The 12,584-nt window shown below is 50.0% G+C and overlaps 1 protein-coding gene across 3 annotated transcripts in view; it reads left to right on the top strand.

Moving 5' to 3' along the window:
* BCL2L11 (BCL2 like 11) overlaps positions 1-7,904 on the top strand; it is a 39,159-nt gene extending 31,255 nt beyond the window's left edge. For all 3 annotated transcript variants that reach the window (XM_016216201.2, XM_016216203.2, XM_016216202.2), the window contains exon 4: positions 7,410-7,904. In XM_016216201.2, coding sequence (XP_016071687.1) covers positions 7,410-7,508 — 99 coding nt within the window. In that variant the 3' untranslated portion in view covers positions 7,509-7,904. The remainder of the gene's footprint in view (positions 1-7,409) is intronic.
* The last annotated feature ends 4,680 nt before the right edge of the window (positions 7,905-12,584 follow it).

The raw sequence follows: 12,584 nt of genomic DNA on the forward strand, positions 1-12,584 counted from the left end.
GTGCTGAACCCTTTAGACGTAAAAACACGTCCTCTAACCAGCATGTCCCCCCACCCCCACCCCAGGACCGAGGCTTGCCCACCCCGAGTCGCTCTGTGCTCGGGTCCCCTGCTCTTGGTGAGCAGTGACTTGGGATGTCCCGGTGGTGGGCTACAGGGGCCAACAGCACACGAAGCTGAGACACTCTCTAGAATGGGCCAAGAGGTGGGTGAAAACCCTTTCATTGTTTGATCACAAGAAACAGTGTGTCTTTTGTTCACAAGGCCTACTTCCTACTTGTGCCCCGGGCGTGTGCGGGCACGAAACAAAGGAATGACCTGCCGACGGAAGCGCAGCACTGAACCAGACAAAGCAGAGAAGAAAGGAGCTCACACGCTGGGTCTCGGGAAGCAGAGGTTTAATTGACGTGTCCACACCTTAGCATTTCCATGTGCTCTGTGTGAACCTGAAACCTCTCTGTGCTGTCTTTCCTAACAGGCGCACCCCCTCTGCTGTCTGGGTATTGTTTTTATATAAATGATCCTGTTCTGTGCCGGGCATAACGTGCCGGGGAGAGGCCTGCGCTGTAGCCTGCTTGGTAATAGCATGAACCAGATGTAACCCCGGAGATGCATGTTCTCAGGCAGCATTCTTCTGAAGGCCTTCACTAATTGACTAGTTGAATGCTGGAGTTTAATAATATAAAGTGCTTTTTGTTACTGTCTGAGTTAATAATGAGCCCTGGCCAGTGTGGCTCAGTGGTTAGAACGGCAGCCCACACACCGAAGGATTGCGGGTTCGATTCCCATCCCAGCCGGGGCGCGTGCGGGAGGCAACCGATTGACGGGTCTCTCTCACATTGATGTTTCTCTCTCTTTCTCCCTCTCTCTAAAAATAAAAAAAATATCCTCGGTGAGGGTTAACAAAAAAAATAAAGAATAATGAAAAATCTGCATGTTAGATATTAAACACATATAATAGATGATTGTTATAGACTCGTACCTCTGAAACCTATATAATTCTATTAACCAATGTCACCCCAACAAATTCGATAAGAGAAAAAGGAAAGTAGACCCCTCTCATAGGACGGTGAGTTGTCTCACAGTTTGCTCACGTGAATTCATAGGGTGACAACTTTTGTAGCCAAAACTGATGTGTCGGGTAAATCGGTTGGCGCCTGCTGCTTGTGACAGTTTTCAGGTTTAGCCAGTGGTGTCCTTGGTATTGGATGAGGCAGTTCAGTGTTTGGCTTTATAAGAGCCTTGCACACCCCTGCCTTATGCTGTTTCCTCTCTACAGGAACAGTGACCCCCATCACGGGGACTCCAAGCCTGTGACAGCAGAGCCTGCCCTCCTGTAACCTCTGCCCTGGTGTCTTTCCCTGAGACCTTCAGATGGTCTTGATGACAACGGTGGGTCGCAGGTTTTCTGAAGGAGACTTTCCATGACTTGTTGAGGATAAAGTGTGATCTTGTAGAAAACACAGCTCACGGCCAAGTGTGGGGACCTCGGGGTCACACCTTGCACCCTGACTCCATCCATCCGTTCACGCATAGGGGCCCCATTGTCGGGCCAGTCCCTTAGGCACATAGTGAAGGTTGAACTAGAGCATTTAGACGTAATAGCTAGAAAACGCTGTCACCCCTCATCCCGGCATTCTCTCTTTTCTGTCACATTGAACAGTAATTGAAACGTTTCTCATTTCTCTGGAGTTGAAACAGATGCTGGAAACTCTGTTCACCTGTCTGTTTTTTAAGCTGTCTGCCTGTTAGACACGTGCGCTCGGCCCTGTGGCGTGTGCCGTCTGGGGGAACTCGGTGAAATAAGGTCAAGCACTGGTGCGTGTTAACCGACGTGGTTGCATCACACTGGTGACACTTCTGAGCACTCCCTCCGTGTGCCAGGTGGGGCACCTGCACGGCCGCCTCGCGTTTGGGGGCTGTGGGCCGTGAACACGTAACCAGAGCAGGTGCAGGTGCCCAGAGGGGGATTCAGAGTCTCGCTGGGGTTTAATTTCTGGAGGAGGAAATGGAGATGTCCCCGAGGTGAGCCTTCGCCTCTCGCATCGACCTCACTAGGCTTCTCAGCTGAACTAGCGCAGAGGTTGGAGCTGTGGTTAGTGTGCACGTCTCATTAGCATGTTTCTGAGGCTGGGCGTTTCGGAACACTGGCCTCCCTGTGGCTGGCCTTCCTGCTGTGACCCCTCACAGGTGATGTGGGGGTGCTGCTTTCCAGCCAGCCTGGCCCTGGGCCAGGGGCCATTGACTTACTACTGTAGGTGGTCATGTGTGTTGTGTGAGAAAAACCCAGTACATGGCAGGCCCGACTAAGTGAACTGGAGGAGTGATTAATTGTCCTGTAAAAGGCCTTGAATGTGACAGTGTCTTTGAAATGATGCATTGGAAATAGGAAAGTGGCATTCATGCAAATGTCGTTTAGCTGTGACATTTGAACATCGCATGGCTGCCCCGGCAGGTCACCCGGAGCCTCGGGATTCCCGGGAGTTCCGGGAGTCCGGGAGGTGCCCGGGCAAGCTCCCTCCTGGCTTCCAAGTAGGAATATTGCTCTGGTGCAGGGGCTGGCTGGTGTCCCACCCACAGCTGTGCTGACAGCAGAGCATGTTGGGCACAAGCTATGCAAATGCCCATGTTGCCTGGGTGACAAGTAGAAAGTGAATTTGGTCTTCGGGCTGCTTTGTAGCAGCACTGGCCTGAGAGCTGAGAATAGCAGTGGATGGCGGAGCCACATAAAATCCAGGCTGAGATGTTACGTGACTGTAGCCTTGGTCTCGCAGTGGACAGAGACCAGATGTCCCTGGAGATCAACACATTGCTCATCACACAGAATTCCCTGTCCTGCAGCCTGCATCATTCACTTGTCATGTAAAATACTGTATAGGTTGATGGGTTTTGAATGGGTAGAGGGATGGTGGTCTTCCCTCAGGACCACTGGGGCCACTCTCTGTCCCTGCCCCACCTTGTCACCTCTGATTATGACGGTGCTCAGCATTGTCCCAAAGATGCCGTGATAGCCCCTGGGGAAGCCAGTGCCATGCATATGGCCCCCCCGCATGCTCACTTGCCTGAACCCAGAGCAGTTCCCTCTTTGTCAGAGTCCTTTTTGGTCTCACATCCCAGAATTTAGTCTCCTGTAATGTCACCAGTGGAAGATATATCCATTAAAAAAAAAAGTTTAGGACGTCTTGGGGGTTCAGTGTTGAAACCTTGTAAGAAAGGAGTTTTTGAGTAAGTTAAACAATTGCTCTGAGTGTTGCCAAGTGTGCGTGTGTGGTGCTTACGCGATCATTGGCCCTGCCTTTGCAGCTCGGTTTGGTGGGCTGGCCCTCTGCACTGTGCTCCAGGCTGAGCTGTATTGTTGGGATCATGGATTCTTGATTCTCACTTCTAGCTTGGTCTCACTACCACACTGGCTCAGGGTTGTTAAGACAGAAAGCGTGTGGCAAGTTGTGTAGTTTCGTGGTGGCAGGGGTGACTCTTCTTGTCCCCAAGCTGGGGCACACACAAGTCTGGAGGCCTGGTGTGTCCTGGCAGCTTTTCAGAGCCCGGCTCATCTTTGCCGGGGTTAGCCTCACCAGTACCCCAGGCGGCCTAGGGACAAGGCCTCTTGTTTCCCACACACACCTGCTTCCCTAGATTGAGCAAGAAGGCATGTTTGACTGTGATTATTTGGGCATTAAAATGTAATTAAATTTCCTAGTGTAACCTGGAACATGTTACTTGGGGTGTAAGTTGAAGATGGCCCTTGGTGGTAGCTGACGCTGTGTTGTCCTACTCTGAGCTGCTGCACACGCAGGGCTGTCCGGGGCTGTGGACACCCTAGCCTCTACCCTTGCACATGGGCCCGGCCACCTTCCTCCCTGGCTGGCTGCTCCTAGCCCCTGGTGAGTCACCAGGGACCAGCTCTAGGGCTTGCCTTCAGCACAGTCCCTGCTCTAACTGCTGCCCAGGTGAGCCAGGGTCTCAGGTCACATGGTCCTAGCCTGTCCCAGGGAAACTTGGAGCCCATGAATCCACTTTCTTCCTATTTTTAAGGGACTGTTCTTGGAGGAAACATCTTAGAATTTGGCATTGTTTTCCATTTTGGTTTATTATGAGAAATCAAATACTTACGCACCGTCTAGAAGACGATTTTTACTGAGCTGTTTGCTCCTTCCCCCAGCACAGGGCCCTTTGGCCTTCCTGCCGTTACTCACGGTGGTCTCCTGGAATGTCCGTCTTTCCTTCCTGAGTAACCTCCCTTCGGGACTCAGCATGGGGATGGGCCCTTGCCTTCCTGCGCAGCCCGCCTGCCTTCTCGGCCATCAGGTTTCCCTCTGTATTGCCCTTGTCGTAGAACCTTGTTTACTTGTTTGGCTCTGTCGCTCACCAGAGTGAGCTTCGTAGGAAGAGGCACTGTTGCCTTTCTCTCGTGACTGGGAGGAGCCTCTGTGTCTTGACTCCATTCTGCTATCAGCCTGTATTTCTCTGGAAAGTGTACATGTTTTTCTGTCCTCGAGGTGGGGCTGCGGTAGTGGCTTCTTGTGGGCCATCCTCACTGAGCGCAGCACCAGGGGGGTCCCTTAGGATGGGCTGTGCATTGCTGTGCCGCACTTGGTGCGGGTGACACGTGGACTGCCCATCAGACCGAGTGGGTGCAGGCACGTGCTTCAGAGTTGGAGCCCAGGGCTTCGCCTCTCCTTGCAGCCAGGCCTGGGGCTGCAGGAGCCGCACCCTGCAGGGAGGAGCAGGGACTGTCAGGAATGGGTTCCTGGAAGGAAACGCAACACTGATGTTGAAGGAGTCTCCTTGCAGACATGTGGGCTGGCCGTAAAGTCAGTTTCTCCAAATAACACAGTTCCTGATCTAGACCATGGGAGATGAACCCTGTTGCCGTGATGGGCCCTACACTCGGTACCTGTGACTGAGTGTGTGTGAGCAATGGAGAGGCTTGGGATCCAGAATTGTTTGTACTTAGTAGCTCATTTAGTTCTTTTAATGAGTCATTGTAATAGATCTTCCTAAAGTATTTTTATGATTTAAACTAAAACCGCGTTACACGACTGATCTAAGAGGTGCTGTTTTTCACGTAGAGCCGAAGGCCTGGGAATGGAGGGTGTGGGAGCCAGCTTGGCTGCTGTGCCACAGGACCACACACGGGGCCGAAACAACGGAAATGTGTTTCTTCACAGTCCTGGAGGCCAGAAGTCTGCGAGCTGGTGCCGGCTGGGCCGCGCGGTCTGTGTGGCACTGATGGCCGGAGCCTGGCTGGACATCCGCAGCCAGCCATGGCGCTCACGCCGCCTGCCCTGCGTTAGCATCGTCAGGCCCAGCGCGTGCTGGAGCTCGTGGTGCAGGGCAGGTGTCGGAGGGCAGCGAGCCTGCGGAAGCAGGATGCCCGTCCAGCTGTTTCTGAGATAGGGGCTGGACCCTTGGAGCCAGCAGCAGCTTCAGCACTGTGCCAGCTGTCAGGGCTTTTCTGGGCTGGCACGGCCCTTGGAATTAGTGGTAATGGCTTCCTCCATTGAATATTGTCCAAAAGCAATTGTTTGCTGGCTTAAAAGCGTGCGCCCTGTTGTGACGCGTGCCGCGTGAGAGGGCAGGCGTCTGGCGTCCTTGCTGGCTGAGATGCTGCAGCTTCTCATCTGTCAGGAATCGGGTGGGTGTCCCTTTGCCACAAATCCCTGCATCAGCCCCTCCCAGCATGTCTTTTAATCCCTTTCACGTCCTTTATATTTGCGATAAAGGCAGAACTCTAAAAAAACTTGGGCAGACCTCTCTCGTGGTGTGACTTTCACTTTTCTACCGTCTCAGTCACTGTCTCCCCTGCTGTCCCTAAAGCTGGAGTGGAAGGTGTTTCCTCCCAGACACTGCCGGTTCTGGAATATAAAATTGGCTAAACGAGTGGTTTGTGTCTGTCCCCAATATGACTGGTTCCCTGGTTGGTGTCATTTTTACCCCTTTTTCTGGTCCTGCTGAGGCCCCAGTGATACCTGGTTGACATGAGGTTTCCCATCTCAAGGTGCTTGCTGAGCCCAGCACTGCACATCCTTTCTCCATTTTAGTAAGTCGTGGTTTTATTTTGAATAAGCCTCTTTCAACCTATTAATATTAGTCTGAACTAAAACCTTCCCCCAAATTCTTCTCACCCAGAAGAAGCCAAGTAATTTTGAAAGTTAAATCAAAACAAAGCAATCTGGTGTGTAACAGATAAAATCACAGACTGTGGTTACGCAGGAATCGCTGACAGAGCTGATTTCCTCCGGCCTGTTCTGGAAGGAGAAGGGAAGCGCCTGGGTCTCAGCACAGTCCTGTTCAGCCCAGCAGGTGCCCGAGGGCTTGTGGAAACAGTCTCGGAGGGAGCTGCACTGGCGGGCGCTGTCTTGGGCGGGGTGGGGTCTGAGGCTGGATCCTTGTGCTCAGCCCGGGTTGTGGCCAGTGGGCTTGTGGCTGGTGGATCCGTGGCTGGTGGGTTAATCATTAGGAGCCTCCCCAGACAGAGCAGAGTGCTGGTCTCAGGTGCGGCTCCCATTAAGGAACCCACTAAGGTGGCCTGCAGAGCTGACTGGGACACGGTTGTGGCTGCTGGTGTGGAGTTGGATGTGATCCGTTACCACCCTGGCTGCTTTAATTTATACCTTGAACTTACCTTTGGGTTAGAGGTGGATTAGAACTCAAAGCAGGCCCTGAGGCCTTAGGGACCGTCCATACCCGGCAACAACTTCTGCAGTTTCTTAGATCGTCATAAACGTAGGGGTCACGGGTGGAGAGGCCTTTTTATTTTTCATTGTGCTGCTCCCCATGGCAGGGTGCAGGGGTTCCGGGGGGAACTTCCCTGTCTGTGGCATGGGCACAGTGCTGGGCCACAGTGTTAATCCGGTAGAACCACCACACACAGCCAAGGCACAGTGGCGCACCAGGGCGCCACTTTATTGAGCTTTCATGGAGCACGTTACCCCAATTCACTGGTTTCTCAAGTAAATAGCCCCCAGAAAGTCACCCTGGGGGGGAGTGTCTGAAACATACTTGGACTGTAAGCTACTTCACGTCTATGCAGGTCGTTCTTTCCTCTCCCCTGCACCCTGTCCGCTGTTCACAGGACGCCAGCTCCAGTGGCCCGGGCGGCAGTTCTCCAGCACGGGTGGGGTGCTGCTTTCCCAGCAGCCGGGACGCTTCCTCACGAAGGGGCAGGACACGTGGTCTTCAGAGGGGCTCGCGGAGATGCGGGATTCTCTCTCTGAGTTTTCCAAACATTCTTCTGGTTGCTTTTTCTCTGCAGATTGGTCAGCGTGCCTGCTGTTTATGGGGAGAGGTCTGCAGGGGGAGTGGGCGGGCGGGCTTCGGCGAAGGGCTGCCACCTGCTGCCGTGGAGATGGGATTGGTTCACTTCAGCGAGGGCCGAGAAAATAAGCAGCTTTTCTTTTGTTGTTTCAGGTCTTTTTGAATAATTACCAAGAAGCAGAAGGTCCCCCCCACATGGTTGTCTTAAGGCTGTTGCGTTACATTCTCCGTCTGGTGTGGAGGCTGCAGTGACGACGGGTTCCCTGCGGAGCCGAGATGTGTGCAGACATTTCACTTGTTCAAGCCGACGAGCCGGCGTCACGGCCGCCGTGGTTCCCGGAGGGGCCGCTGTGTCCCGACACGTGGGGCCGCGTGCGGACTTGACCTTACTGGTTCATCGCCACGTGGCAGAGTCTGATGGAATTTGTGATGAATGTAAATGAGAGCGTATTTTCTTTTTTTAAAAAATGTACTGATCATGGTTCTTTGGAGCAGGATTTTATGCAAGAAGGGGGTATAAGAGCAGGTTTTTGAAAAAAGGAAATGGTAATTTTTAACCAACTCCTAAATGAATTTTTACTAAAAATTTAAGAACCTAAAATTGTAAACTCAAGTGGAAACTGAGCCAGCTAATTTCCAAAGCTGCCTTAGTTTATTTTTACAGGCTACTGTACAGAATTTTTTAACATGAGAGGTATGTATGATAAGGCCCCTCCCTGCCTACCGTTGCCTCTCTCACCTTTTTTAAATCATTGTTACCAAAAAATTCTTATAAAATGGAACTGATTAAAGGGGCAGAGGGTCTTTTGTCAGCCTGTGTTGATATGCCACTCCCGTTTTGTAAATATTTACTTACCTCCTTAAATTCAGTTGCATCTGTGGCAAAATCTCAGCCTCTCTGTGTGTTCCCTTCCTTACCTTCTTCTGTGATGCTCCTCTCGTCCGTCTTGGGTGCTGATCCACAAGTGGGGTCCAGTGCGTCTTCCTGATAAAGTGTAACTGGGTCAGAACGTGACTTGGAATGCGCCTGTGTCATCCACAGCTCAGTCAGTCGGTCCATTGGTAGCTTACTGACTGGGAAGTGCTTGGTACTGGCTCCACGTGGTTTGGTGGGCTGGCGTTGCACAAGTGTTCTGCAGAGGTGATAGTGGTGATAACACAGACACAGTATTAGGGCCCTTGGCACTGTCGGCTTTTCTGGGTGCAGGCTGTCCCCTCATCCCAGGAGGCACTCTCAGCGTGAGGTCCCAGGTTGGCTCACGTGCCCACCTGCAGCTGAATTTGGCTGCAGGTGTCTAAGCTGGAGTCCTTGTGGGAATGGGCACAGGCCGTGGGCAGGGCTTTGGATGGCCGTTTCCTGGGCATCCTTGCTTTTCACCCAACTCAGAGTCGATCTGGCCTTTGATGCCCACCACCTGCTCTTCTATATCCACTCTGAAATGCAGGCTAATTCATCTCTGAGCAGTGCCATGAAAAACTGCAGGCCTAAGTCCGAAACGGTCCTTCCTGACAGATGTCTACTTGGTCTTTTCTCTTGGGACAGGTGGGTCTTGTCAGGCCTCCCTGTGTGTTCACTTCTTCCTCCACGCTGGCCTGTGAGGATTGCCGTGAGTGGGGTTCTGGTGGGGAGGGGTGGTCAGTCATTTCAAAGGCATTTAAACAATGGGGGAGACCCAAGACGGACAGGTTAGAGAGCAGGGAAGGAAGGGGAAGGTGCAGATCATTCTGTGAACCCCGTACCTCCTACAGTTTTTGAAACCTCAGATGATGAAACAGCTTTTTAAGAGAAATACGTAATTTTTCAAATGAGTCAGCAGTGCCATCGAGGACCAGTGTTTTCACATTGAACCGAGTGGGGAAATTCACTCATGTGTATCTTCATAGTTTTATATAAATATATATGTATACATATATGTACATATCTATGTGTGTATATATATATATTTTGCATATACGCTTCTTTCTTTAGGTAGAGATATTCGATCCCAAATGTTCTTCCTTTTTTTAAAACTTCCTCTCCCCCAAGTACTTCCTTGGGGTCTTGAATATTTTTTAAACTGTTGAGTCTGAGCTTGTGTTCTCGATAGGTCTGGAACCCGCTTGCCGGGTCATAAAGGCCACACGGTTGTGAGGTGGTGGTAGAATTGCGGCCGTGGGCCTGCTGGACACACACACCAAAGACGTATTTGGCCCTGGGCCCGTCCGCTCCCGGGATCTCCGTACCCATGTGCCAGGCTCTCCGACTGGAGCACTTTACCCTGCTCCTGGGAGCACGGCGCAGCCGGGGCCGAGGGCTCGCCGCTCGGTAGTTTACCTCTGGCTTGGCCGCTGGCCGAGGCCGCAGCCTGTGAGGAAATAAATAAAATTCTGTGACTTGTAGAGTATTAACAGGATGTTGCACCAGGACTTGAGAGATGACTGGATGTCTCTGTACTGTACGTATCTGTTGATCAAGATGCCTCCTGCAGAAAGTATACCTGCTGTGGTATACCTTTTACTTTGTTTTATGTTTCTTCTTTTTTTTTTTCTTCCCCTAGAAAAAAAAACTAGCTCCCTTTTTGAAAATTTATGAAATGCGGGTTGTTTTGTGCCTTGTCTTCATCTTCTCATGTGAGGTTTGTCGACAGTGTCCTGTGATTATCACAGAAATGCAATAAACATACCCAAAATAACTTCATGGTGATTCTTTAAGTTACCTGTAGTCCTGCCGAGAAATGAGGTTATGAAGAATTTTATTTTTTGGCTGTGGAAAACAGGTAAAAATTCCTTCTGATTAAAAAAAAGTGTACATAGTTGAACCATCTGTTTCCCCTTTTTAATATTGTACATATTTTGACTATTTATTAGATTAGATTATATTTTACTTACCAACTGAGCCAAATGTCTGTGTGCAATTGTGTTTCCTTTACCTTTCTTGTAAAATTTTGTACAGCATAAATGAGCAAAAAAAAAAAAATCACTGTTTTTACTAAATTTTTCCAGAATTAAGGATTGTAAATATTGTAGATTCTTTTTCTGTGTAATGTGTCCTACTGGTTCATAGTGCTGTAACTTGTAGAAATATTGTATATTTATTTCCTGCTTATTTAATGTCTTAAGGTCTGGAAAGTGTTGACCTCTCTTGACAGCCCCCCCACCCCTGCCATCCTGTTAATTGCTTTAACTCTGGGGTGGGGACTGGTCAGCTCACTAGGCCACGCGGTCTTCCCAGGGTGGCCCTCCAGCTTCGGTTCCTGGTATTTCTGGTCAAATGGGTTTAAATTCTTGGACTTGGCTATCCTTTGGTGAAGCTCACGTTTAGACACCAATGAGAGACCATGAATTGGGCAGGTTACAAAATTCTCTAAGAAATCCCCAGTGACTTTCTATTTGTTCCAAAACACAGCTAGCTTCTCATGGAAGCAAATTCTATTAACTCCAGGACTTTAAAAATCGTGTCTTTAAAAATCGTGTTATCGGCAGTTGGGACCGATTTACCCATTGAAAATTTACACCCGACAACTCAGTATTTAAGGGCAGGGGACAGGCAGGAGGGGCTGTTCCTGTTTCCAGAGTGACTTGAGTACCTACCTACTCATGCCACTCACCCCTTGTTGGCACCTGGTGAGCTGCACCCCCCACCCGCTGTGTGGCTTTCTGTGCTTTGAGGTATGGACTAAATGATCTTCAGGAGCCAACTGTACAGGCCCCAGCCTTGAACCATTTGGTTCCTCATTGGGGTCAGCCTGTGCGTTCAGGTTGATGTCCTGCTTCAGGAGAGGTTGGGGGCCCTACAGGGGTGGGTGTTAAGATGTGGAAGCTTCAGAGACTTTCTCATGCTTCGGTGTAGGTGGTCTGTCTTCCCTGCTGATTTAGCCTAGTTCCTGTGTGTGGCCACTTTGCACACCTGTGTGCAGGAATGTGTTCACACTTGAGGCTAAAGCAGCTGGGATAGCTTCTGTTCTACTCCAAGCAGCATGGCGTGCAAGAAGCATCTTCAAGCTCCCAGCAAAGTAACTTGACTACTTGTATTGGGCAATTCCAGACTTTAGAAGCTCTGCTAAGTTCTATGTCCAGGCCCTGTGACCACTAGTCACTGTATCGGAACTCATCAGGTACTCCTGTACAAAGAGCACTGATCTGTGTGTATACTGATCCATCACTAACGTGTTCCTAGGACCCAGCATATGTAGCATTCGTATTGCAATTTCCCTGGCTCACTTGTGGTTTGCACTGATGAATTTTGACAGGGTAATTGCCACTTTATTGTGCAATACTGCTGTAAATAACTGCAGATTTTTTTTAAAAAACTCAATCTTTTTATGTTCTTATTGAATTTTATATAAATAAAACTTTCAACTGGTTTCGGTGAGCTGTTTGATTTGTTTCCCAAGGTGGTGGTGGAATGTCTGAAATTCTATGTGCACACCCACTCTTTGCCAGCCGCAGAGTGTGTCACCTGTGTGTAGGTTCTGTGAGCTCTCGCTTGGAGACGATCCTGCGTGTTATGCTTGAAAGGAAGCCACTCTTTAGAGGTTTGGAGTGGCTGGCGAGTCGATGCAGTGTCTACTCACGTGTCCAGATATGATTCAGCACCTGGTGGAGGGGGTATCGCGGGCCGGCTCGGAACAATGTTGGTTAGTGATGACAGCAGAGACCCTGCCTGCCGTCTCACCCCGGCTCAGAGCTGGAAGAAAACCCAGATGCTGGGAAGTCTGCTTAGACTCCAGGAGAAAGGGCTTGTCTGCCGCACCTGCCCAGACCCCAGGGAACTGCCAGCGAGGGCCCCTGCCTGTGAACTGACCCATGGCCACCCTATAAAGGGCCCATCAGGCCTCTGCTGCACATTGTGTGTGAGCTAGGTTAGGGATGCAGAAATTAAAAAAAATGATTTGGGGATATAAGCTACAAAATCCTATAATTACATAACCTGACACTTTTGCTCAACTAAACACTGGAAAGGTTCAAGACCGTGGCTGAGCTTTATTTTAAAGCAGTACATGAATCTGCCTTGTAATTATGTATGTATGTGTGTAGATGTGTACATTTATTACTTCAAGTCAAGTTGTTCTGGCTCCCAGCCTACTTCCTCTCGAAGGCAGGAGAGTGAATTTTTCCAGATTTCTCTGCGGGCTGGGGGGGAGGAGGGGTGATTACACAGGTTTAAATTATTTTCAACTGGGTTTTTCATTTTTCCTATTGATGGTTAGCTCTTTATATATTCTGGGTAAAAATCTCTTATATGTTGGAAATATTTCTCTTTCAGTCTGTTGCTTATCTTTTTTCTCCCAACATTGTGAAAATTTGCAAACATACAGAAAAGCTGAAGGAATTTTACAGAGAGCACCA

The sequence above is a fragment of the Miniopterus natalensis genome, chromosome 13 (genome assembly GCF_054644295.1).
Source record: "Miniopterus natalensis isolate mMinNat1 chromosome 13, mMinNat1.hap1, whole genome shotgun sequence".
Classification (NCBI taxonomy): Eukaryota; Metazoa; Chordata; class Mammalia; order Chiroptera; family Miniopteridae; genus Miniopterus; species Miniopterus natalensis.